This window comes from Centruroides vittatus, unplaced genomic scaffold (genome assembly GCF_030686945.1).
Source record: "Centruroides vittatus isolate TY-2023 unplaced genomic scaffold, ASM3068694v2 contig_349, whole genome shotgun sequence".
Taxonomy (NCBI): domain Eukaryota; kingdom Metazoa; phylum Arthropoda; class Arachnida; order Scorpiones; family Buthidae; genus Centruroides; species Centruroides vittatus.
The window spans coordinates 1,027,237-1,055,128 of NW_027122172.1; the positions used below are offsets into that span (position 1 = coordinate 1,027,237).

At 34.2% G+C, this 27,892-nt stretch overlaps 2 protein-coding genes across 2 annotated transcripts in view; one reads left to right on the forward strand and one right to left on the reverse strand.

Moving 5' to 3' along the window:
- Positions 1 to 18,567, forward strand: part of axo (axotactin) — a 178,737-nt gene extending 160,170 nt beyond the window's left edge. The window contains exons 19-33 of the mRNA XM_067269237.1: positions 519 to 661; positions 738 to 1,001; positions 4,082 to 4,234; positions 4,396 to 4,578; positions 4,744 to 4,884; positions 7,342 to 7,495; positions 7,569 to 7,642; positions 9,893 to 9,990; positions 10,069 to 10,219; positions 10,289 to 10,461; positions 14,373 to 14,478; positions 14,572 to 14,724; positions 14,806 to 15,006; positions 15,392 to 15,477; positions 18,145 to 18,567. Of these exons, the coding sequence (XP_067125338.1) occupies positions 519 to 661; positions 738 to 1,001; positions 4,082 to 4,234; positions 4,396 to 4,578; positions 4,744 to 4,884; positions 7,342 to 7,495; positions 7,569 to 7,642; positions 9,893 to 9,990; positions 10,069 to 10,219; positions 10,289 to 10,461; positions 14,373 to 14,478; positions 14,572 to 14,724; positions 14,806 to 15,006; positions 15,392 to 15,477; positions 18,145 to 18,294 (2,230 nt within the window). The 3' untranslated portion in view covers positions 18,295 to 18,567. The remainder of the gene's footprint in view (positions 1 to 518; positions 662 to 737; positions 1,002 to 4,081; positions 4,235 to 4,395; positions 4,579 to 4,743; positions 4,885 to 7,341; positions 7,496 to 7,568; positions 7,643 to 9,892; positions 9,991 to 10,068; positions 10,220 to 10,288; positions 10,462 to 14,372; positions 14,479 to 14,571; positions 14,725 to 14,805; positions 15,007 to 15,391; positions 15,478 to 18,144) is intronic.
- Positions 18,568 to 18,604: 37 nt separating this feature from the next.
- The window catches only part of HDAC1 (histone deacetylase 1), a 44,164-nt gene continuing 34,876 nt past the window's right edge, over positions 18,605 to 27,892 (reverse strand). Inside the window, exons 11-14 of the mRNA XM_067269251.1 lie at positions 25,453 to 25,689; positions 25,329 to 25,377; positions 19,287 to 19,373; positions 18,605 to 19,212 (exon numbers count right to left, since the gene is read on the reverse strand). Coding sequence (XP_067125352.1) covers positions 19,322 to 19,373; positions 25,329 to 25,377; positions 25,453 to 25,689 — 338 coding nt within the window. The 3' untranslated portion in view covers positions 18,605 to 19,212; positions 19,287 to 19,321. The remainder of the gene's footprint in view (positions 19,213 to 19,286; positions 19,374 to 25,328; positions 25,378 to 25,452; positions 25,690 to 27,892) is intronic.

Sequence of the window (27,892 nt, forward strand, 5' to 3'; positions counted from 1 at the left end):
TTCAGTATAATGAAAAAATTTTTTAATTATACTGAACAATATTGTTTTTTTGTTTAACTTCATTGTAGATGAAATAATTGAAGCAAACAAATGAATCACTAAGAGAAAACCCCTGAACCTCCTAATTGAATTTAATTCAGAAATTATTGTAATTATTAATATTAATACAAGATAACAGTCTAACTACCTAATATATCTTTACAAGAAAGTACTTTATATTAATTGTTAATAGTTAGCCAAAACATAGTCTGAGTAATCTGGCACCTAATGATTTGATTATTATAGAATATTCAATATTGGTTGTTTATATGTATTTACAATGAGTTGCTAATGGAAGTGATGGTTTTATTTCCATTCTATTGATATTTTTGCAGGGTATATGCCATTGTGGCCATGTGAAATTATGGTAATAGAGGATTGTTAAATGTATTTGAGAAAAGGATCAGCTATATAATTTTTCTTAAATATTATTAACTTTATTTTAAAATAAAATAAAATTTTTATTCAATTTTTTCAAGTTCGCCAGACATTGTTGTTAATTGCCAGCCATCGTGTTCTCCAAATCCTTGCAAAAACGGTGGTAGTTGTATAGAATATTGGGGATCTTACGCATGTGAATGCCATAATCCGATTGCTCATTCTGGAAAAAACTGCGAAGAGAGTAAATAAATTTTTAAACATTATTCATTTATAATTGTATAATAATAATTTTTTAATATCTATTTTAAAAATTGTAGATATTAATGTTAACGGAATAACATTCCTCACTTCAAATTCCTTTTTTCATAACAAAACAAATGAAAATGAAACTTATGTAATGAGTCCGGTTATGGATCAGGATATTCTACTTAATTTTCGAACTTATGAAGAAAAAGCCCTACTTCTTTATGCCAACGATCACCTGAATAATTTTGTTCAACTTCATTTTGACGAAGGAAAATATGTCTATTTTACATTTAATTCTTATCGTTCGGTAGTCCGAGGAGTCGTCGAAACTTCAGGTTTGTAAATTTTTAAAATTCTGAGCTAAGTCAAAAAATAACACTTTAAATGAAGCAAAAACTTAAATTTTTATGTTAAATTATTTTTATATAATCTAGTATATCTTCCATGCTTCACTCCAATAAGTTTTTTTTTTCCCCTAAATATTTAACTGAAATTTAGCTAGTAATCAATAATAAAGATTTAATAGGGATGTTGTTCTTATAAACAAAACTTCTTGTGCAAATTAATTAATTTAACATCCTTAAATTTGAGGGTAACTGTTACAGAATTTATAAAACAAATATGTAAATACACATTCCACTCGAAGAAATGCTGATTTTAAAATAATAATTGAAACTTTATTTGCAAAATATTAACAAGTGAATTTATAAATTCTTTTTAAAACCATTCAGTTAAAGTATTAACATTTCTACAAACAGATTATTATTGGTGCAATGAACGCTACTGACCACATAAACATTTATGTTTCTTTATTTTACCGTTTATCTTAATGTAAAATGGATAAAGTTAGAGAAAAACAGAAAAGATAAATGTGGATGTATGTTACATCGAGGTGTATAAATAAACTTATGAATACAAAGATAGTTCTCTGAAGAATGTGAAGATCATTTGATATAAGTTACCTTGGCTCACGATACACAGTACTCAGTTGTATCTGGAAGTTTAAAAAGTTCAAGAGCCCTTTTTTTGCAAATGCACAGTGATCTTGTCAAACAATTCATTCCATTCACTATGCTACTGTGCATTTTTATAGTCTGGCCGAGATTCATGAAATGAACTTATCTGAATTAGATGAACAGAGCTGGAATTGAGGTAAACATAAATATAAATATCAAACCACATTTCCAGAAATGTGTGGATAGTGTTTTGATATTTATGCCGTACTTATATTTACTCCAGTGGCGTGCCGTCATTGGAAGTGGTGGAAGCACCGCTTCCCTTGTATTTTCTAAAATATAAATTTTCATATTTTAACGTAGTTACTTGTAGTTTGAATTAATTAAAATTAATATTTTATTATAATTTCATTATGTATCTTATTACAAATTTCTATACTACATGTGAAATAAACAATAAGATTGCTATTGTATATTCGAATATCGGTGGCGGAATGGAAGCGCCGTATCGTCGAAACCGGGTCGGCTTCCAAGCAGCCAGATTATGGGCATTGGCGCATGCGCTTTACAGAGCACCAACCTCACATGGTTTAGCCGGTGGAAGCTACACACGTATAATGCTTCCAATGATTCTGTCCCGGACTGGTTCCGAGCTGTTAGCCACCCTCGCTTGATTATGTGAATCATAAGTACATTTATAACTTAACCCAACCGATAGGAATTTACTGGTATGTTTTTGTGATAGTTCTGTATAGTTGACAAAAGTTAAAAAATCCATTAAAATATTTGATATTTCTACTCTGCTCTCCCATCTTATATTACTTACGGATTTCAATGTTAAACCGGTGATATTACGATTTCGTACGTCCCATCTATAAGGGTATGTAGAAAAAAACGTGTACAATTCTTGTACAATGTTAAAAAATTAACTGTTACTTTGGCAGCATCATTTACAACCAAGTTTAATGAATGAGATGCACAAGTACAAAAAAAGCTCCAGAATTTATTTTCTTTAAATTTACGATTTATATATCCATTGTCATAAAAATTTGTCTTTCCACTTTTTTCCCAAGACTACAAATATTTGGGTACAAAGTAACTGGTTTCAATTTATTTCTACTTAAGAAGTAATTAAATAATTAAGAGATTGGGGAATTGGGGACATAAATAAAACCCTCCCGAAAGAGCCAAGATTTTACTTAAACAAAAGCTTAACCCAACCAATCTAGCCGAGTACAGTGGGGACTGATTTCTTCATAATATTAGATAATAAAGACAGAAATTTTTCCAGTTCAACGAGAGTGACTAAAAAGTTGTAAATTTTCGTGGACACTGGTCCTAAAACGAATTAGTTCGAAAACAAATGACGAACAATCTACTTAGTATTAAGTTTAACATATTTAGATTTTTACAGCTATGGTGAGAAACGTTTAAAATTTACAACAACCCCGTCGCGTTCTTTGAGGTACACTAGTGATGTGACGAGAGGCATTTGACATTGACCGGTACGGGCACCCTCGGGATTTGGCACACGTGTACTGCACACCTACCTAGACCGTCTCCGATTCCATCATTAGCCACTCGTATCGAGCTATTTGACTAAGTGGATCGTTTTAAAATTTAAAAAGTAAAGAATATTTTATGTTAATGTTATGTACATTTCTTTAAAAAGCTACATTTAATTAAAATTTTCTTTAAAAATATATTAATACAATCGAACAATATATTGTACCAGGTATGTATATCCACCGCACATTTTATTTCACCGAGTAAGTTTTTATAATTTATTTTTAATTTTAGCCCTTATATCGTGGCTAGCGATTCGGAATGTAATTGTGATATTAAAAATACATTTAGAGAAGTCTACAGTTTTTACTGGTTTATCAAACAAATGAATACGAATGGACCCTAGACCGGGGATGGGCAACCTTTTTCTACGTAAGAGCCGCATTTTAAGACTTTTGAACTAATGCGGGCCCGCATACAAGAGAGAGAAAAAAAAATGTTGGTAAATCAGAATTATTTATTCATATATAATTATAAATTAGCATTGGTATACTTAATTTAGCTTCTGGAACTGATGTAAATGTAATATATTGGAAATATTTGGTTAAATATTCGTCACTGCTAGTTTTAAATTAGTTTCGATGTGTCCGTTAGTCGGTTTCTTGTTTTAATTTTTACTAAATTCATTGCGAGAAAAACTATTCACGTACATAAGTTGTAAAAATAACGTTTGAATTTTTGCTGCATACTTCCTTAAGCTGGGAAATTGATATATTTATTCACATTTTATGCGTCACGGGCCGAAGGTTGCCCATCCCCGCCCTAGACCGTCACCGACGTGCAATTAATCCAGCACTGTTCAACGAGTTGTATAAAGATCTGTCTTTCATTATAAATTTGTGGAAGTTTAAATCATTATGATAGTGATTAACTAATGTTAATATATTTTAAAGGAATTTCAAAGGGGCTTCCCGTACAAATCAAATTGTCGAGACATAAAGACAAGACGATTCTGCAGGTGAATTACAAGAAACTTGTAATTAACAAACCTATCAAATTTGTAGAAAAATATCTCCAGGAACCATGGGTGGAAGGACAAGATTTAGGTATAGAAAGCCTTATTTTAATACATATATAAATTATAAAATGTATTTTATATATGAGTGCAAGCCAGGTTGGCAATCAAACCAAACACTCAATAATTCTTTTATTTTTTTTTTTTTACAATATAAAAAAATTTAGGTTTTTATTTGAATCTTTAAAACAGAATTAATTAAACCACCAAGAGGAAATTATCCAACAATACCTCATGCCGAAATGTTTCTCGGAAACGTCGGGAGAGGAACCGTGTCGTATCTTCCCGGGTTTGTCGGTTGCATGCAGGGACTGAAAATAGGAAATTCTATTTTTGATCTCGAGAAAGCTGCTTTGCAAAAATCTGATTTTTCAGGTTAAAATTATTTTTTGATAACTATATCTATTTTTTTTCTTTCTTCTTCTCCTATCCTTCCCTCAAATTTACTACTCAAGCAGAACAAAAATCTCTCACAACTATATCTTATTGTGTGAAATTTTATTCATTTTAATAAAAATAATGTAATTATTTTTGATTTAGGACAATTGAGGCCAGGTTGTAAAATGTTATGTGACGAAATGCCTTGTCATAATGGTGGTATATGCATTGAAGACTGGAAAAATAATTATACTAATTGTGATTGTACCTTAACATCTTATACAGGAGATGCATGCCAAAAAGGTATGTTTTTTAAGAAATTAATCCAGATTTAGAAGTGGAGGATTTAGGGCCCAGTAGGACAGAAACTTTCAGAGGAAAGCTCTGAATAATCTTGACTTTCAAACTAGAAAATAATTAAATGCTATAAGTCTTTTGTATGTATTTAGATAATTACTCTGTGCAAGAAATAGTTTTTGTTAGATGACAAAAATATTTGACGGTTGATACGACTTTTAATCAAGAAGCGCAGTCGGTATCCAAAGCCCGAGGTTGAGAAACATTGTAGTTAAATGTAACAAAGTCATCATTTAATAAAACACGACGGAGAAAGTTTTGGATCCAAAATCGATATATCAAATATCATCAGTGTAGACAATTAATAAAAAAATACGATCGTCTCGGAGCCAAAAACTCTTGCAACAAGTCACGCTCATCAAAAAGTTGTCCGTTAGCTTTGTAGGCAATACATAGGGCAGAATTTAGTTTATAGAATTCTAACAAAAATGGCTGCAAAGCATCACCATTCTTGATTCAAATCTTACAGCTGTCTCCAGCATGCTCTGTAATATTTTAATCCAGACATTTCATTTTTTAATCTATTCTTTGTACATAATTATTTTCGGGAAAAATCATTAATGGAATTAAAAAATCCTTTTCAGTTTTGTGATAATTATGTGTGGTGTGCATTTTTCCATCTTACTGTAATATTAATGCAATCAACACTAAGGGAATAAACATTACTGTCTATAAAAGAAAAAGAATCTCAACAAAATACTAAGAAAATTCATACTTACACTCAAGTATCTCATTTATTTATTTAGGCATTCCAGATAAGTATCTTATTTATAGAGCAATTGAGAAATCGTGCTATCTCCCACAAACACATAATCAAAAAGCAATCCAAGTTTTGGCACATATATTAGTATGACATTTGAATTTGTGTTTTATAATATATTCAAAGCTCTTTCCACATCTACACACTTCTGCTGATATCTATACAACTACCACCAAAATCATTTTTGTGATATCTTTGGATTTCATTTTAACATTCACTTATTGAACTGCAATTTTCAGATTGCAGACCCGTACATTCTCACTGTTGTCCATCCATGCATCTACTGTTCTTTGTTAATCTTGAGAATCGAGTTAGACGGATGAAAATTGAGACCGGATATGGAAAGCTTAGGAGCCGGAAGCCCCAATTAACTATATACGAACTTCTGGTCTAGACTGGAAGTCACGTGACTTTTTAAATTAAAAGATTATTAAAAAATGCAACTCGGTGTCATAATAATACAAATTTGATTTTTAGATTCCGTGTCCTTTTACCTCCTCTTTCATTTTAGGAACAAATAAGTTTGCAGGGCTAAAATCGGGAGTAAGGAAATTGGGAGAGCTCTTAAGCTTTTTGGTCAAATATTTACCAACTGGGAATTATTGTCAAAAATCAATTTAATCCATACAGACACAATAAAAAATCCAGCAAGATTTAAAACTGCATGTGGCACCATCTGTTACGATATTTTATTAAAAACAAGTTTTTATATTATTAATTCTTATAAAATGGCAAAAAGCTTAATTTTGAGGGTATGGATAGGTTTTATATAAATCCTTAAATGCTAATAATGAGTAAAATCATCATTAAGTCTGACCAATCACCATATTTTTCTCTGTTATATATAACAAAGCTGGAAAAATAAAAATTGCTTTCGGTATCACTTTGACAGATGGTCTGGACACAAGTGGAAGCATGTAGCTTCAGAATGTGTTTATTTTCAGTAAATACTTGTACTGTTAAATAAATGGAAATTATATTAAAAGTTGGTTGAAGTTACTACCGCATTTGTATTCGTTTAATATAACATTGTCTCGGATTAGCACGTCGCTACCGCGGACGTTTTTTTCGAGGACGTCGGGAGGACGATTACAATTCCCATCAAATATAAACACGTAATCGATGCAAATTGGATTTCGTTAAAAAACATTGATTGTTAGTTAAAAACATTGACCCCATAGTTATAATGTCTGTGCAGTTCAAACAAGATTTTCTGTGGTAAGGATCAACAGATATAGAAATGTAGATATAAAGATCACTTTTGTCAATTTCTTAATACTTGAAATTGTCCTAGTGGCTAAAGAAAGTTCTAGCCAATCGTTAACTTCACATTAAGAAAAGATAGTGATCACTGTAGAGCTGTTATCTTTGGACGACTTTGACTACGACGAGACTCTTTACCGGTCTCCTAAAATTGTTGCCGTAATCTCGAAAGTATTCGAGTCTCTCGCTTCGAGAAGCTCGAATATCAAACGCGAGAATTTCTTTTCTTCCGCCTTCCGGTATCTAAGTTAGTCTTCCACGGTTCTCACCTCGTTACTAGAAAATAAAGATTTTGAATAATTTCTTAAGAATTACTGTATTTAAAACATACATTTGTTTCTTTAAAAATCATTTTGTCAATATTTTTTCCATAATTTAAGATATCGGAGGAATTTTTGACGGTAAGTCCACGGCCACCTACACTTTCAATCTCCCTCCGACCGCACCGGATACGCTGAGCATCCGATTGGCATTTTCTATCGACGGTACGGCCGAAGTGAGACAGGCTCTGCTTTTTATTCAGATTGCTCAGAGGTAAAAACTTTAAATCAATAATTTGATATACGTATGATATTATCATCTGTTAAACTTTATTTCTGGTTTAAAGAACAAGGTATATCTTGGCATCATTAACTCCAGAAGGATCTCTTTTGATAGAAGAAGATAGAGAATCTGATGGAAGTAAGTAGTATTTTTAAATTTTTTTTGTTGTTAAATATTAATTATCTGTAGTTGAGTTAACTGTCACCTTTGAAAGAATAACTTGTTTAAAAATTATACAGGATATAATTTAACATATAATTTTTTGTGTTTATATATTCTACACATTCAAAATTACAAGATTCTTTAAGGTTATCTTGGTTGGAATTACTTAATGAAACCTCTCACTGTTACTATAAAGTTGGGTTGACTAATTAACCGTATTAAAATAAAAATATGAAGGGTTGATAACTGAAATATTAGCTGTTGTCGTTCTCGGGAATCTTGGCTGGATCTTTGGAAATTTTCGTCGATCGTTTAAGCTAGATTTACGTCGGCACACAAACCGCTACAAAGTAGATACAAACTGCCAGTTTGTTCCCTTTTGACGGGTGTTCGACCAGTTCGTTAGAACTTGAAAATATCTAGACTTTTGACGAACTGCAGTTCATTCAACCAATCGAGTGCTAATTTAGTTTATCTCGTGTACTAAGATGTGAACAACATTCTGATTTGATTACTATTTGTTTCATTCTTTCCTTGTAGTTTGTATGAATTATAAATCTAACTTAAATTAGATACAACCATGTCGTGTAATCTGGCTACCCCAACAGTCACAAAATCCACAACATTAACAATCAATTATTTATTCCATGAATTCATTTGTTGTATCCTTCCCCAAATGCCATTGTTTTTATACAATGGGAGTTGCAAAATTTATGCCAGAGCAAGTGATTGGGAATTCTGCAAAGAACTCTTCCTTGCCATTCATCAAAAAATGGTTTCTATGTAAGTTGGTCTCTACATAAGAAAGTTAAAATGAAATGCTACTAATAAGTCCCATTATTTTAGTTTGAATTCTGTTTTGCGTACGATTGCCTTAAAAAATCGGGCGATAACTTAAGACGGTCGTTTGGTTATGTTTCTATATACATATTGGGCTTTACAATGTTTGATATATGTATACAGTTCTATAGCTTAGAATAAGAGATTGATTTTAATTGTGATATTCTGTATTAGACTTTTAAAAACTTGATACCAATGTCCAATTAAATAGGAATTTAACAACTTGGGTCAATTTATGACCTTTTATTGTGAATAATCAGGGATCTGTTTACATTTTGAATTGGATTGGATTAAGTTGATGGTTTAAGGCAATGTGCCACGTGGGTGCCTCTCTGGAAGACTTTCTACGGGAAACTGGCCCATATTTAGTTGTTAGGCACGTAAAAACTCCGAAAACTCCTTTCGGCCAGCCCATTATCAATTACCGGTATTTGATCAATATTGGCATAAGCTGGAACTAGACAGTAACATGGCATGTAATCTGGACGAAAACATAAGGGCACAACCACAAATACAGGCAAGTAATGCATAGTATTAGGTAACGATAGTAGGCTAAAACCCATATATACATTAAATGCTAAATATATAGGAGCTCATAAAGCATACAAACGGGGAGAAACAGTATACAGATTACTAAGTAATGGAAAGGATTACATTGATCCAAATAAAGCCCCTGGGGTGTACTCCATCCCTATATACAATGTTAGATTTGATAGACATCTAAAATACGTCGGTTCAACTAATAGATCATTAACATGCAGAATCAACGAGCATAAATATGATATCGACAAAAATAATTTAAAAACCACTCTCGCTCGGTACACGGCCGAAGTCGGCAGATTTCGACAGGGTCCAACTTACGAAATAAGTATACAATGAACGGTGGAAATATTTAAATGTTCATTAACAGCAGAGACTGTAAATCGCTATTTGATAACCCCCTTAGAAACAAAGATGGGCAAAAATCGTAACACGGTGCAAAACACATCATCGTTGCACTTCAAATGATTTTGCTTTATTTACTTGTATTCTTAATTGTACATTTTTTAGTATATTATTTTATTTCTAACTTAATCAAGAACTCCATTTATATTTTTAAAAATATTCTAAAATAATGGAATTATTGTTCCAAATTGAATCTCATTTCAAAAATCCTGATAAAGGCTTATTAATAAAGCCAAAACTGTTAGTTTGATTAAAGAGTAATTTGCTAGAAAAGTACATAAGGAATTTTGTCTCTCTCTAGTTACCAGCATTTGATCACCAATGGGCAAAAATGAATATTTCTCTGAATTTTTAAAAAATTTTAGAATAATTAATTTATTTATTTGCATCTATATATATATATATATATATATATATATAAATTCTTTATTTACTTTCAAGTTGTAAGAAAAATAATTAAAAAGAGTGGAGGTAGTTTTGCCGACAATCACAGACACTGGATTTATTATACACGTGACGGGAATCAAATTAAACTCATAGTAAGCCGTATAAATATATTTCTACGCAAATCTATAAATTATATTCTCGTCACGCCGTTATTCTACTACTTGTCGCAGGTAGACGGAGAAGAACACGTTCCGACTATTCAACAGACTGCGGACAATGCGGAAAAATCTACGGAAACGTCGAGCAAGGCGGTCATCGGCGGAACCCAGACCAGAGATCACAGGTTTGAAGATTACGGAAATTTTCACGGTTGCATATCGAGTACGTCCTTCGATTTCGTTAATATTGTGTCGTCTCTAAAATAAATTAAAATGTTAAACAATTTTGTAGATGTGATAATCGAATTGGGTGGATTCCACATGAAGCCATTGGAAACTGTCTTTGGTTATAATAAACTTGCCATGGAAAAAGTAAAAACGGAAGGACCTCCGACCGAGGGGAAATGCGCCAGCTTCGGGAACGTAGTTACGTCTTCTACCGAAACGCCCGGAATTCCCCACGACGTATTAAATTTTTCCTCGATTATATTTATTATTATATGCATTTATGCGAAGAATTATTACATTAATATATGTTTGTAATTCAAATGAATATCAACAATTAAAAATTTACCACATTTTCTTGCATATTATCTGCCAATTTTTGTAATTGTAAATTCAAAAATCATGCCTAAAGAGTGCAGGGGTACAGTGAGATTATGTAAAGGCTTTATTTTTGTTCTAGTAATTTTCTATGGGTTTTCAATGCAGGAAAATATGGTACTTAAAATACATTTTTATGTTTAATTCTATGAACCAGTCTTAAAATAGTTGATAACATAAGAGATAAAGAGAAGATGAATTTACAAGGGACATCCAGAAAATAAAGAACATTTGGCCATAAAAAAGGAAAAAAACAGTAATGATAGGAAAAAAGTTTTAACAAGACCGGTTATTTTTTTTTACGCAGTCACCATTATGATTTAAGCACTCGTTTTTGGAATCCTTTGTCGTACATTTCCACTGCCGGTTAGTGACGATGGCTTTCGCCTCGATATCCATTCCAAATAGGGACAGAATCGCCGGGGAAGCCAGGTCGGGCCAGTGGGTGGTCAAGTATGTTCCAGCCATATTTCTGAAGAACAACCTAAGTGGCTGCAGCAGAGTGCAGCTGTGTTATCTTCCTTGATTAAAGATTAAACACCATTTTCTCATACTTGCTTCGTTCGTAATGTAATTATTATACACTTCCGTGATTTGTTTGATTTCTATAGGACAAACTTTTTTGCACACAGAAAGTGAATAACACTTTGCATTTGGCAGTTTTGATTTTTGTACACATTTTAACCATTGATAAAACAGTCGATAACAGCAGGCTTATTGTTAAACTCTACGTGTGCTAAGCTAACGTGTCAGAGAACAAAACTGACCTTGAATTGATAAAAGTGATTTACCTGTGCAGTGCTATGCACAAACACTCCTTATTTTCTGGACAGCCCTTGTATTTAATTCTTTCTACCCTTTAATCTAAGTCTTTTTTTTTTTTTTATAATTGGCTAAGCCCACAACAAAGAAATGAGGCATAACATATCAGAATCTAAACTCTCAGAACAATTGAAAGATAGCAATACTTCAGTACTATCAGATTTTTACTCATTAGGAATATATTATGTCAAAATTTATACTATTATTTAATATTTCTTATAAAATATAAGATACTGTCCTATTTAGGACTCAATATGACAGTTATGTACAGTGATAATGGTCACAAACACTTCACTTAAGTATCTGTTTTCTTCTTCTTCTTCTCTCTGGCCCTCATAGTCCTTGCAGGATCTTGGCCTCATCCAAGATTTTCACCCATTTCTCTCTATTCTGAGCCTTCCTTCTCCAGCACCTCACACCCATTCTTCTCAAATCATCTTCTACATCCCCATCCCATCTTTTTCGTGGTCTCCCCTCTGGTCTTTCTCTATACACTTGAGACACGTTTCTCTCCGGGTCCATTCTTTCCAAATGCCCAATCCATCGAAATCTCTCTTCTGATTTCTGTCACAATATCAAGATTTTCATATAGACCTTCAAGTTCTTTATTACTTCTTATTCTCCATTCTCCCCTCTCTTGTACTGGCCCGTATACAGTCGACACCCGGATAACTCGACACCGTAGGTTAATTTAGTCGGCTTTCTGTGGTCCCGGCCGACTTACGTAGGCATTAATGTTATTAACCTTAAAAAACTTGGTTTACTCCACGTCGTTTAACTCGTCACCACTGGATAAATCAACATACTTTTTCTGTTTCACACTTTTTAGAATTCTGATAAGTCAACTCCCCCCTGAAAAATGAGTTCACACCACACAGCTTATTGTACGACGTGAACTCATTTTTTCAGGAGGGGAGTCGACTTATCGGACGTCTAAAAAGTGCGAAACAGAAGAAGTACGTCGATTTATCCACTGGTGACGAGTTAAACGACGTGGAGTAAACCAAGTTTTTTAAGGTTAATAACATTAATGCCTACGTAAGTCGGTCGGGACCACAGAAAGCCGACTAATTAACCTACGGTGTCGACTTATGCAGAGTCGACCGTATTCTTCTCAAAATCTTCCTCTCGAATCGTCTCGACTGCTCTTCCTACTTGCTTGTCGGTGTCCGGGCTTCGAGCCATACACGATTACCGGTCTTATAATAGTTTTATAAATTCTAATCTTACTGCAACTTGATATTTCTTTAGATGTTAGAATTTGTCTTAAAGTATAATAGCTTCTATTTCCTGCTGTCACACTTGCCTTAATTTCTTCATCGATTTCGTTCTTTTCTGTTAGCCGAGTTCCTAAGTACTGAAATTTATTCACCTGTTCCAGTTTATGGCCCTTTATATGTAGAAATTGACCACTTGGCCCCTGACAATCTTTTCTAATTAACTTCATATATTTTGTTTTTTTGTCATTAATTGTTAGGCCTTTATCTATTGCTACTTCCTTTATTATTTTAAATGCTTCTTCGATTACCTCTAGATCTCCCCAATATAACTATATCGTCCGCAAATGCTAAGCACCTTAAATGTTTCTTAAAAATCGTACTTCTTGCATTTACATCCATTTTCTCATTACCACTTCTAATACTAAGTTAAATAAAACTGTAGAAAGTGCAACTCCCTGTTTGAGCCCTTTCTTTATTGCAAATGCCCTTGACAAGTATCCCCGGATCTTAACTCTGCCTTCCGTCTTCTCTAAAGTTAATTTTGTTATATCAATAAGTTTTTGAGGTATTCCCAATTCCTGGAGACTCTCCCAAACTTTCTCTCTTCTAATACTATCATAAGCTTTTTAAAAGTCAATATAAAGTTGGTGTATCTCAATATTATACTCGTAGCATTTCTCCAGAATTAGCCTTATTGTGGAGATTTGATCTATAGTTGATCTGTTATTACAAAAACCACACTGATAATCTCCCACTATATCTCTTTGCTAATATTTTTGAAAAAATTTTATAAACCACATTCAGTAAAGTAATTCCTCTGTAGTTGCCACAAACTAGTTTGTTTCCTTTTTTGTGTATTGGGCATATTATTCCTCTATTCCAACCTTGTGGAAACCGTTCACTTTTCCAGAGTTTCTTAACGAGCTTGCCTATCTCTAGTTCCAATTTCACACCACCTGCTTTTATCATATCTGTTTTCTTAACTGCTCTAATTTACTACTTTTCTCTTCCATTAAAAGACCAAAAATTCTTTGTACAAATATGAATCGAGAAATGCTTCCTTTCGTGTTAAACTCTTCTCAACACATGTTTGGTGTTCTGTCATTGAGAAACATTTGAGTACATAACATTAAAGCACACAGAGATGAGCCAGTAGGTGGACGACACGTAATAAAAAATTTAGCACTCGGGTATTTTTAAAAATTCAAGCTTCCGAAGCTTTGATTTTCTCCAATAGTTACGTGATTGACAGGTATACTAAGCATTTGATGCATTCGATACAACTAATAGATAACGGCCACAAAAAAGTTTTACGTAACAACGAATGCTACTTCTGCAAAGTTCCGAAATAACTCTAAACGCGTTATCGGCGGTCGAGCGGGTAAAACCGCCAAACGCTAGTAGGTAGCCGGCAGTCGGCGAGGCACGAACCCGCAACGGAGACGTGTAAAGAAAACCCGGAAAACTTTAACGCCAAAATAGGGGCCAATTTTCCATAGTGGGCTTTCTCGGGAGGTATCCGTCCTCGGCAGATCGCCTCGTGTCGCCTTATCCCGTCGATCCACCCTTTCTCCTCCGGTATAAGAAACGTACTTTTCTGGCAATTTTGTTCAGAATATAAAATATATGCACATTATGATGCAGAAGTTCCCCAGTAAAATAAGTTACAGAAAAATATTTTTAAAATTTAATTTATGATAAATTGTCATATTGCACTATTGCATTTTACAGAGGGTCCAAGTTTGGAAACCGGATCCACCTGTGAAAATTAAGTACACGACTATTTACATAGAAACGGAAGCCAACAAGCTGCAGAAAATAATGGAGTCCAGTATCAGTACGTACAGTACTTTATTAGCGTTTGAAATTACAATAATCAAATTATGCATGAATTTTATTAAAAAACAAACATGAAAATATATCTGATCAGAAACAGCAATAGTAATGGGAGTATTCTTTCTACTGGTGATGTTTGCACTGTCATTGTACATATGGAAAATCCAAAAGCGTCACAAAAAAAGACAGCTGAGAGCCGAAATGTTATTTTTTCAAGGAAGGCGAAGTACAATGAACCAAAGTAAAAGTAAAAAAACTTCATAATTTATTTAGTCTTTTTAAGTTTAGCTTCAGTAAGAACATTTTTTTTAAACCTAAATTATTTCAGTGACTAATTTCGGAACACCCGGTCGCTACGTAGAGTTTTCTTCGGACGCTCAGCCGCTGGCAGCCTCCGACGCGGAGACCGACTCCAAACCGAAGACTAATCATTCCAAACCTTTTGCCAATGCCCAACAGCAGAATTTGGGGAATGATAACAGGGTGCAAGAAACTGAAACTGAAAACTCTCCCTTGTTGAAAGAAAAAGGTATGTTATGCTGTGTGGTGTTTTCTAATGTTTTCTTATAGATGATTTAAGCTTTCACCTAGGACCTCTGTAAATTGTCTATAGTGTGATGTTCAATAATCTTATGTAAAAAGGGTCCTGGAAAAGTGGCTTAAATATAGATGGATAATTTAAACCCACCACAGTTTCGTTTGAAACAAGCTTTATTACTGGTTTGATTATCCAGCTGTATTTAAGCCCCTTTACCGGAAAACATTGTATGCAGATTCTGTTATTTATAGATTCAATTCTTCTAGTTTTAAGGTTGTAAAATTATATAAAGAGGACATAACTACACGATTATCAAAAAAATCATGTACCGTACTTTAATTTACATATATTTTACGTAAAAGTTGTCGTTTTATAGATGAAGTAGATTTGTCGATACGACCGTCGTCTTCCCAAGAACTGGAATGGGATCCTGCTGCAGATAATGCAGATTTGATTACCACCGTAAGTCATTTTAAAATTTAACACAATCTTTTATATACACTTGACATTTTTGTTTGTATGACAAAGTATCAAAGTCAACTCTGTTAATGCACAGATCACACAGTAATGTTCTATTTTAAGCCACATAACTCAGGTACTTACAGAATTAGTTAACAACAATGACTAGCATAAATTTAGTCCATCAAAAAGAAATAAATGAATACGCAAAACCTTAAGCTGGTAGAGTGGGTAATTTCAAAAGAAATGAGATTGTTCTTAAATCTTTTCAAAAATAATAATAGGCTTGAAGTTTACAAGTCTATATACGAGAAGAAAAAATAATTTTGTGTTCATTCTAGAGTAGAACATATTTTAGAAAGTTATAAAGAACACAAAATTATTTTTCTTTGTATGTGTAGACTCGTGAATGTCGATCCCATTCTTATTTTTGGAAAGACTAAGTCTTGTCTTTACAGTGCGCTCCTCGTTTATGCTTAATGCGTGTCCATCCGACCACTTGTAGTCTTTCCTTCTTTTGCTCTCGATTCGAAAAGAAAATTTTTCTTGCCGCTCGAAGCACGAGTCCGCCCGCATCCTAACCGTCGGAGGCAAGTTCGAGGAAGATAATTTGGGTATCGAAAAGGACGACGGAGACAAAATTACAGTCCGTTTCAAATAATTTGGTACCTAATGTAAACAAAGGCCGTCGAGCAATAGTAGTATCGCTTAGCCAAAACGATCCGATCGACTCTTCGACCCGAATTCGTTGCTTAGAAATAGCGTCTCCAAATATTCTCGTCGAGGAAGATCGTCGACAACTTCCCATAGTCCAAAGTGCATTATTACGTTTGTTACCATTTTTAATTTCGTGATATTTTTCATTTTCCGGAAGCTGAAGGTAAAAGGATTTGGACAGTTTCAAAAATGTTAACCATTTTTTGTATGTTATATAACAGAGGTGGGAGCCGCAGTTCTGTGTTGTCGTGGCGGTTAGTATGGTAAGGCAGGGAAGGATAGGGTGTCTCCCATCTGGGCCGAGAACTTGTTTTAAAAGAATAGATTTGAAATGTCAATTTAATTTATTGCACCAACTTGGAAATAAATTACTAAATATTATATGTATATAATTACACATTTTCACAAAATTGTGGAAATAAAATTGTAATAATAATAACAAAAAGCAGAAATTAACACTTTCGGCAAGAGCCGCATTTGCCCACGTCCGACTATATAACAATATCTTCCGACCACTAGAGCAGCGGTTCTCGATCTTTTCGAAGTCGGGGAACGCTAAACTTTGACATTTTTTTTCCGTGGAACGCTTAATACGTCGACTTTAAAACGGGGTGGCAAACCTTTTTGAAATCGAGCGCACTCGGTCTAGTAGACGACGAAATTGGCGTTTGCCAATTACATTCCCATACAAAAATTATTTTACATTGTATTGATATTTCTTTTGCAACAATTTTTAATTGTATATTTGATTTTTCGCAGAAAGTTTGAAGTGGCTTCGTAGACCACGGCACTAGAGGACCGATAACGGTCGGTATAAATTTACGGTATTTTAAAGCGTGATTTTTGTTGCCGAAAAACAATCGATCCACTTAATACAAACTAAAGATTAAATCATTCTAAACAAAACATTTAGTTTTCCTTTATCCTATATGCTTCGAGGGATGAAAGAATATTTTAAAAATGAGAAGAAACAAATTTGTAAAGATTACAACCACAATAAACTAACAGCTAGGATAGGCCTACGGGGTAGCAGTTATCAGACAGATTGGAAAGCGACGTGTGCTTTACGTTAAGCACCAATTTATTTGAAATGGATGTTACGTACTTTGCATTGTGTGTATCTGGACAGTCGTGCTAAAAATGAATAGTTCTGCTTTGACTTTTGAATTTTCCCCAATTGGTGCCACTATGTAACAATTCAAATGCGTGCAACATTCTTATCGATTTTAGTTTGTTTCAAATTATTGTCGGTAAGCATAAAAGTCGATATCTATCGTATTCCAGTTTACAAGTGTCTGCTGCCATACCATACTTTGTTTACATTGGCAGCCGAGCACTCAAAAAGACTAGTGGTGTCCCTAGAAATGGAGAATTTTAATTTATTCTTCAAAGCTCTTGCTTTATTTGGAAGGAGGAATCCAAAAAGAGTTCTTGCTGAATTCAAGATTAATAATGTATATGCTTGCAAAATCTTGCAGGACACTGATATTTTCTATTGTTTTACTTTATAGTAAAATGCCAAAAAACCTACTTTTACATTAGACCACCTAATAAAATCTAAAACAGTATATTTGCAGGGAGAAAATTTGGTTGCACATAAACAAATCTCTCATAAAATGCAGTAGCAAAATTACTTTGAATAAAGAGAAGCCACACTTACGTCGGGTTTATACCGTACGTATCAAGTGTGGGATAGTAAACGAACACTTGCTATAAATTAGAATGCGCAATGTAACAATTTTATTTTCTCGTTGCTTGGCACTTTTAGAATGGAAAAGGAGATCACTTTATCTTTTATGGAAGGCAGTAGAACTTGAATTAGTGTAACTGTATCAACTTCAAATTATCCAAACAATTTACTTTTAGGTGCGCTATATGGCAGGATCTCAAAATATGCAACAGTGTGGTATTTTGAAATGCTACACACATTGATGCTTTATTTTTTATATCTAGGCCATGAACGAAATGACTCCGGACGAGATAGGAGACGATTCGGAGGAGGTGGAAAATCCCGGTCCTCTCCGTTCGCAAATACTTAGAAACGTGCCCTTGGCGTCGGCCAGCGAGGTGACGATAAACCGACTCAGTCAGACGTTTGCCTGATCGGATTCGAGCGGGTGCTCGACAAACAGTATTAGGTCGTAAGAAAGTCTTGTCGCAGACATGGAAGTTCGTGCCAAATATTTTGTCGTGCGTTGTGCAAATAATTACCAAATCGTTAATTCTAGTCTTAGAATACCGAACCGACATCGCAAGAATAAATTTTGAAGATCTCAGCCATTCTTAGATGTTAGAAGAAAGTCGCAGAGTGCCGAGCGATAGCCCTTTGGTAAACGACGTCGCCTTTTTACGGATAAATAAAGTTTGGAAATTCGATTTTTTGTTTTGAATGCTCGAAATAACAAGTTCTCGGTTATTATTAAATAATTTTTGCTGTTTATTATTACAATAAAACTTGGTGACATTCTAATAGAAAAAAAAGAAACACGAAATTCACGGTTTAAAAAGCACCATATATATATTATGGAGATGTGAATAGATTGGATCAAGTAGTTGAAATCATACACTGGCAAAATAAATACAAATTATTTTGAAATGATATGTTTTCGTTTAAAAAAAAATATTTTGGAAAACATTTCCGGGAAGGAAGTTTGCACCTTCTGCTTGCGAAAATAAATTACGCAAGGGTGGAGGTGTGAAGGGAGGATGGTTTTCGCGTCCGTCCCGGTAAATGCCAACAAAAGCGGTAGATTACGTATTAAAACTTCTGTACATAAAACAAAACGGTTAGCCACGTACAAATGCATCGAGACGGATGACAATGTTTTATATAAAAAGAGGGAATTTGCAAAGTTTCTTTTTACTCTATCTCCGCTCTCTGTATGTTATACTATTTTTAAATTATGTAGATGACGATGATGATAAACTTTGTTTCTCTTTTTTCCCAGAAAAAAAATAACAACAATAATTTATTTTTCTGTGTGTTCTTCATTGTGATGATTTCTGGGGTGTCTTTTCAATCTGGAAATAAAAATGATTACCTTGGTATGACAATTATTACACTACATATATGGAATTTGGAGTGCAGTAATTACCTATGCATTGTAAAACAAACTATAATGATCGGCTGTTAAATGCTTTTCTTGTCGCCGTCTCCGACTTCGTCTCTGTTATCTAAATTGCTAAATACACATGTAAAAATATAATTAGTTTGCTGGAAAAATGTGAGAGGATCTTCTAATAATTTCCAGATGAATACAATTGTATTTATCTGGCATTCACACAGGTCTGTTTACCAAAAGGATGTATACTTTATAACCAAAACTTCCAATCAAAGCATTTATTAAATTCCCTCGTACTCCGTCGACGCCTGCCGTAAAGTACGGGGTCTGGCCTTTTTACGTGGCTTTCAAAATGGGAGTTTGAAAGGTAGCTTAGATGCTATTACTGGTATTGCATTCAGACTACTGACCCCCCACTTAAAAGTGGAGGCCAGTAGTCTGAATTCACTTAAATCTAAGATCCATTGTGCACCCCACAAGAGATTATATCAGAAGTCTGATCTCTTTTAAAAAAATGACAGCAGAGAGACTCAACAAAGTGGAATCCAGATGACCAAGTCTATCTAAACAGAGATGTGTACATTTACAAATGAGATGCAAAGGAGTCTCCTTGGCAGATTTGCAATAATGGCAAGAAGAGAGTTCAGTCGGCAACCAAAGCCAGTCACAACACTGAACAAAATGCGATTCTTATCGAGAGACAAGAAATCCTTAGTTTGCCCAGAGAAGACTAGGCAAAAGTCTTGCTCTACTTTAAATCAGGAGTTTCTCTAATACTTTTTAGAGCTAAGCAGTGGAGATAAATGAATAAATATTTATTGTGACATTGTCACAATGCCGGGCTGTAATTTTTAATTGTATTTTTAATTTTTTTAATTTAAAATATATCCTCTTCACCTCAAATTAGTAGTGGCTTGCCCCGTATATCATACTTTTCCTTTAACAATAGGGTCATGCCAGTTGTCTATCTAACATCGTTTGAATTGAAATAATGTGTTCTGGTGCAAACCAGAACTCACATTAGCATTCTTATATAGTTAACCGGGGCCCCCTGCACCCTAAGCTTTCCATATCTGATCTCAACTTTCATCTATTTAACACCGTTCTCGAGATTAAGGAAGGAAGGATGTACGACAGTGGGAATTTATAGTGGTAGGTCAACAATTTTTTTTAAATTACAGTCCAACTACCGAGGCTGGGTTTAGATCCTCGAAAGGAATATTAAAGGCCATTAAATTGGCTCTTATATTGCCAGCAATATCCTCATATCCTGGCACCCAAAAGAAAAAGACTTTATTATTGGAAGTCATTCAATGAGCTACAAATAGCACTCCCAGACAAGAGTCAAATGCCTTTAAGGTAGTACTGTCAGAAATAACATAAATAATCTAAGCACGCCTTCATTGTATGATCAAAAAGAGCAATTCTGTTTCTTTGACCCAGCGTGGTCTTATCGCTTTGCTGGGGTGCCGGTGGAAGGCAGAATTATGTCTTCGAGAGGCACCGGCCACCTTGTTTCGGACACCCCGGTGTGGAATGGGAAAGCATCGCGTATTCGTCGTCAAAACTTTTTTCAAAAACGGCAACTCTATTATTGCAATGCCGCGATCGTTTCGCGTATATTTCGGGTCACGTCGAAACAAAAGGATTCTCGGCGGGAAAAACAATTATTAAGGATTAGTTTCTTTTTAAAAAGCCGCCGGTAGATTTCGCGTCGTTCGAACGTTACAAATTCTCTGCATCGTTTAGCCACTAAGCACGGTCTCGGTACCGGAATATCCGAACGGAATGCAAGGAGAATCTCGGAGATCTTAATTTCCATCCCACAAACTCGAAGATACCGTCTATCGTGCAAGTATGACAATACTATGGAAAATGACTAATTAAGCAATGTGAAACTTCACAAGTGTGTAAGATGTGGTAGCAGGATTTGAACAATATAAATTTTAAAACAAAGTGATCGAAAGTTTAAATAGTATCTACGAAGCCTTTGTTCGTTAACCTTTCACAGGAAATTATTCTGCCAGACCCATAAAACAATGTATGAGGCATATTCCAAAATGCATCATATCCACTTTTGTTTAATTTTTGGTATTTAATGAAGTTTATTAAACTTTAAACTCAATAGTTTGTTTCTAAATCAACAAGTAGAACGGATGTAAGTTATTAGGCAACGGAATTATAATTTCAACAGAGATGGGAAGATATTCCCATCTCTGTTGAAGTTTATAAGACAGATTTTGGAAAGCATTCAGCAAAATCCCTTTTGTCACTTCTAGTGCAAAAGGAGTTTTTGTTTACCTTTCTGAAGCAAATTTTATATTGAAAATTTAAACTAAGTACCAGAACATTGTTTGACTTCAAACACAAAGTTATGTTATCAGTTTTAATGTATTTTCCATTGGTTAAGAAGATAAGATGAGTTTTGGAATGACGTGCGTCATATTATGCCATACACACCTACTTTTACTAATAAATCTGTAATTATTTTACACATTTAAATCGTTTACTATCACAATAAAAGACGACGAGTTTTAAGTTACGTAAAAAAAACTTATTTTGCAATCTATTTTAGAGTTTCGTCAATAAAGACCTCGGAAATAAAAACCTTACGGAAAATTATTAAACAATCTTCTTGTAATTTGACATATTAACTTAAAATGCCAAATTACAAAAAGTTCTTTTAATACTAACTGCAATCAAATTTAAGATAATGATAGACTTGGTGTACATGGTATTGCCTATTAGACTAATATCAAATTTTGAGAAATTTAACACCGTCGAGTTTTCTTGTGCCAGTTGCTATAGTGAAAGAGAGCGATTTAAAAAATAAATTTTCCTCCACCGACGCACGTGTTCTCCTATTTGGAAACTTTAAAACATAAAAAAACTTCTTCAATCTTAACAATTAATATTTTAATAATTGAGTTCTTTTATTTTAAATCTCTTTATCAACTTATGAATTGCAAGCACTTTTTGCTTTACTCCTCTCTGGCAAAATTCTATCGACGTTTGCACAAAAAAGATGTCGAACGACTTTTATAAATTTATTGTTATTTATTTAATAAATCATTATAATAGCAAAAGTGTATTTTGCATCAAGACTCGGGAAATTCAATTCTGCTTCTGGAACTGGAACTGATGAAATTGTTCAGATATTCTAGGCAGTACCAAAATGGAATCAATGAATAGAGAACAGCATTCCTATCTATATGGTAAGGAATGGAATAGCAGAAACGAAACATGAAATCACGTTACTCTCAACACACAAATAAACACTCTTAAAAAACTTTTAACCGCAGCTGTTTTTTACTATTCTTCTGTTTTCGGTTATTTTTAATAACCTTTTTCGAGAACGACTACGATCGAATGTGGCCGGAATTTGAACCGTCGACAAAAATCGTCGCGGAACGCTTTTTGAAATATTTCGACGGGAGATTGACGACGACAATAAAAATAAAAATAAATGCACAACTAAGATGATAAAAAAATAACGTAACGAATTCACCCGAATAATAAAACAGATTAAACCTAATACAGTTGTATATTACATACAATTTAAGAGTGTATATTTATACACTTATAAATAAACACTCTTAAAATGTATTGTATGTGGTTACATAACGCAGTCCAAGAATTCTCAAAATGGCTGTGTTTGTCCACTGGATTACAACAGGGATGGAAGCAAATTTTGCACAAAACTTTACAAATTGCAATTAGTTTGCAGATCCACCAAATGTGCAAGTTGAAAAATCATCCAAAGAATTGCAATCTTGGGACATTTATACTAACAAACTTCATAGCACTTCTGGGATGAAAGGTGTGATAGAGGCACGTTTCCAAAGGAAATTGTTTTAAAGCAAATAGGATTAACATGTTTTCTACAATAAAATTCTCTTTACTATTATCTTGTTGACAGATTTTCTATAACTGCAGCTTTATTTGCTGTATCCGTGTCTCGTTCAATTCGGTTAAACAAAAATTAACAGATTGAACACTTCTACATTTTTTTGTATCTGTACTCTAATTAGAGAATGCTATGCAAAATGATTCTTTTACTCTTTGGAATTTATGAATACTGATTTGTCAATAAGGATGAGGAAACAGTAGGATACTCCCAGAATTCATCACATATTCTATATATTCTATATTAATAATCATATATTCCAGTCAGTTGATCTTGAGAACAGATAAATTAATTCAGATATTTCAGACAATTAATATCATAGAAATATGATCTGCACTTCAAAATCCAGATCATATTTTCCAAGTTGATAGGCAAGCCACGTGTCATTTGACTATCGTATATGTCATAATACGAGGCGCGTCTGGAAAGTAAGTACTGTTTCGTTCTACTGCCACCGCAGCGGTAGTATTGCAGTTCGGTGCCCGTGCACACGTGTCTCTGGTTGATTGTCAGTCCGGTGATGCCATTACGGCCGGATTGTGTCGTTTTTCCACGTGTTAGCGAGCATTCAAAACGTTTAAGACAATTGCCGATCCCGCCGACTGTGAAGTGCGTTCTGTAATACGGTTTTTGAACGCAAAGAATGTTAAGCCAGTTGAAATTCGTCATCAACTTGTAGAGATTTATGGTGAAAATGTAATGAGTGATGGAATGGTGAATGGAATGAAAGTGGGTTCGACAATTCAATGACGGATGCACCAATGTTCACGACGAAGCAAAGCGTGGCCGGCCTTCTGTTGTCAGTGATGGTTTGGTTGCAAAAGTGAATGAGAAAATTTGTGAAAACAGACGGTTCACAATAAGATTGCTTTGTGATGAGTTTCCACAAATTTGAAAAACTGTTTTGCATGAGATTGTTACAAATTGCTTAAATTATCACAAATTGTGTTCCCGTTGAATTCCCAAAATTCTTACGGATGTCCACAAAACAAAGCGACTTGGAAGTGCTTTGACATTTCTTACCCGATATGGCAGAGGGTAATGATTTCCTAAACAAAATTGTTACCGGTGATGAAACTTGGGTTTGTTATGCCACTCCAGAATCAAAACAACGGTCGATGGAGTGGAGGCACTCACGGTCCCCCACAAAACACAAATTCAAAACAACGTTGTCGGCACGAAAAATCACGTGCACTGTGTTCTGGGACAGACATGGCATTCTGCTTGTTGAGTTCCTTCCCAGAGGTGAAACCATCAATGCGGAACGATACTGTGAAACACTGCGAAAACTTCGCCGTGCAATTCAAAACAAAAGGCATGGAAGTCTCGGTAAAGGCATTGTGTTGTTTCGTGACAACGCACGTCCCCATACTGCTGGTGTCACTCAAAACCTTATTCAACAATTCGGTTGGGAGCAGTTCGATCACCCGCCGTACAGCCCCGACCTCGCACCTGCAGACTACCATTTGTTCTCGAACTTGAAGTATGATTTTGGAGGGAGGCAGGGAGGTGCTTTGCCAGCGATGACGACGCAACAACCAATGTTCAGCAGTGGCTGTCTTCACTGGCGGCATCCTTCTTTGAAGAGGGTATAGACGAGTTGGTTTCCCGACATGACAAATATCTGAACGATGGTGGTAACTATGGAGAAAAATAGTTTCCGACATGCTCTTTCACGTAAAAATAAATTGTTTTGAAAAAAGATTTTTTATGTGATTTTTTCCAAAACGGTACTTACTTTCCAGACATGCTTCATATTTGCTGTCAAAATACAACATCTCTGTTGTAGTTTAATCAATCTTCTATTTGCAATTATAGCTTTAGAAATCTTTGAATTATATGTGGCACTCACTAACACGTGTGAATTCATATCAATTCTCCCAAATACAAAATACACTAAAAAACTCAAGTATTGACAGTGAGCATTAATGTTAACTCTGGACAAAATGAACAAAGTATTTCTAAGCAAACACTGGAGAGCAATAAAACAAATATGCATCTTAAACTACTCTTTTCTTTTGCAATGTTACAATCATTTTATATAAAATTTGATATTGTCGTTTCATATTAATAGAATAACAATGTTTATCCAATGAGAAGTGCATATAAGATCATTTTCAGTCAAAATAATATGCTATGCAAAGTAAAATGAAAAATTTTCCACTTACCTTTTATTTTCAGTTTTATCAGTTACGTCGGTCTTTCGATCTTCTTTTTCTGAATGAAAACAAAGCCAGAAAAACAGTGAGTAAAAATACTTGTGTCAAAAAAAAAAAAAAATGAATAAAATACCCTTTGATTCATCATCTTTTCTTCCACCCTGTTTGTCCTTGTCACCCTCGTCACCCTTCTGGCGTTTCTTCGGTCTATGGGATCGGATGTCTCTCCTTCCGTCACCTTCGTCTTCGCTGTCGGAAAACTCTTCTTCGCAGGCAATTCGTTTTTCCGACGCTCTGATGCTGATTCGTTCGTCGGGATCCTGCTTGTCTTCGTCTTCACTCTCTTGGTCGATTGCATCCTCGGGTATAGCTAAAAATTATCACAATATTTTATAATCTCTCTCTCTCATATAAAGTTTCATAATTCAATCAAATTTGTAATCTTATATTAAAACATTAAACTGGAATCAAGAAACAATGACTTAACTCTTTTGTGCCAAAAGATTTCTCTTCAATGAATGATTAGTTTCATTTCCAGTACGAAGTAGATTTTTAGCTCTAAGATAGCAATCATATCTAGTTAAATTATTTTTAATGAAACTCACTTAAGTACAGACAAACCTAGACTTTACGGCAGATTAGGTTCCCGAGTGCATTCGTAAATTGAAAATGTCCAAGTTGAAGCAATGTATTTTTTATGTATTAATTTATGTAATGTACTGTAGTCATTATAATCATATATAAGTGCACTGGGTTGGGAAATTTGTATGCAACCAATGTAAATAAAACATTGGTATGTAAAATAGACTATACCTTATTTGATAAATGAATAATGGCACTAGTTCCTGTCTACTGTTTATAAAATATGTATGTACTATACATATAGTATGGTTGGCTTTTTCCAAAAGTACATATCCAGAGTTGCTTGTATGTAGCATAAACACTTGAAATGGACAAATTAACTTTTGAACTTTGTTCAAAATTAAGGTCATGTTTTTTAGGAAGATTCTAAACAAATGTTTGTAGTCAGCCCTGTCTGACTTTGGGGAGGGATGCTTTTTCTGACACGCCCGTGTTCATCTAATTTTAATAGGTTTCATTGCCAAAGGACCAAGAATGCCTACCAAGTAGCTCAGCTACATCCTTATAGTTCATTTTTAATTCCAGTTACCTTGCTTACTACGCTGTACTTTGGGAACAGGATCTTTGAATTCTTCAAAGTTATCAAATAACTGCAAACACAATTTCTTCCAGACTCTTTGGAGAGTGGTTATTTTAATATCCTGTCATACATCTCTTATAATTTTAACACCATCCAAAATTTTTTATTCATTTCTTGCTCAAATTCTTCTTCACTATCAGTGGTTGCAATTAATTTTGTTAATGTTCTTCATAAACGGTGAACTTTATAAAGTGCAGCTATTTTGTTCCGATCTACTGGCTACGGCAGAGCCGTGGTATTTGACGGTAGGAAAATTACTAGATGAGATTAATCCTAATATGGAAAAGTTCTTGAATGACCAGGAGCATTGTTGGCAATAAACAAAATTTTAAATTTGCTATCTGCAAAATGTTTTAATGGCAGGAATAAAGTGGCATGTAAACTACTCTTTGAAGTAGGCTGCATTGACCTATGACTTGGCATTTGACTTCCAAATTACAGGAAGGCTCCTTTTACTTTAATTTTTAAGTGTCCTTGGTTTTCTGCAAAACAAATTAAGGTCACAATGCATTTGTTTCTAACACAGGATAAGCATCTTTTGACACCTCAAAGCCACATAGTTCAGTTCTAGAGAAGAAAATCCCCTTTCTAGAAGGCGTTTTCTTCCACTGTGGGACCATCTCATCCACGTTAAAGCTTTGATGTTTGCAATAATAACCCTCATGTATAATTTTTATCAGTTCAAATGGAAATGTTTCCAGCTACTATATCTGCATCTGCAACCTCTCCTTGCACTTTAATGTTGTTCTCTTACAGTTATCAAAACACCCTTTGCTCACTCCAAATGCAGCATTTTTAGTTGTCTCACCCTTTTTAATTTTGAGATCATTGAACAGCTTTATTGCTTATGCAGAATTTATGCTTTACTTTGGATTGTAACCTGGCTCAAAGCCACATTTCTTCTCATTTCATTGTCAATCCACACCATCAACAAATTTTCCATATCTGAAACTAAACTGTCTCTCCTAATTGGTGTAGTGGTGAATGGAATAGTACAATTAACTTCAATATAAAAACAGTGAACACCAAGAATTTTATTTGAGCAAGGGCAGTCTAGTTTATGACCTACAGTATCTCTGACTGTTACATCTCTACAACTATTGATTCCCCTTTTGGTGTAGCCATACATGCAAAGTAAAAACTACAAAAATGTTATCAAAGACTGCTAGACAAAAGCACATAAAATTAAGTATGTATATGTTAGGATGAAATAGCTATTAGTAAAGTTATATATTAGGGCGACCAGAAAGTAATGTTGTTTTTTTACATTAAAATCAAACAAATAAATTTTTAACTTGTTTTTATTTTTAATCAATGATGTAATCACCCTCATTATCAACAACCTTTTGCC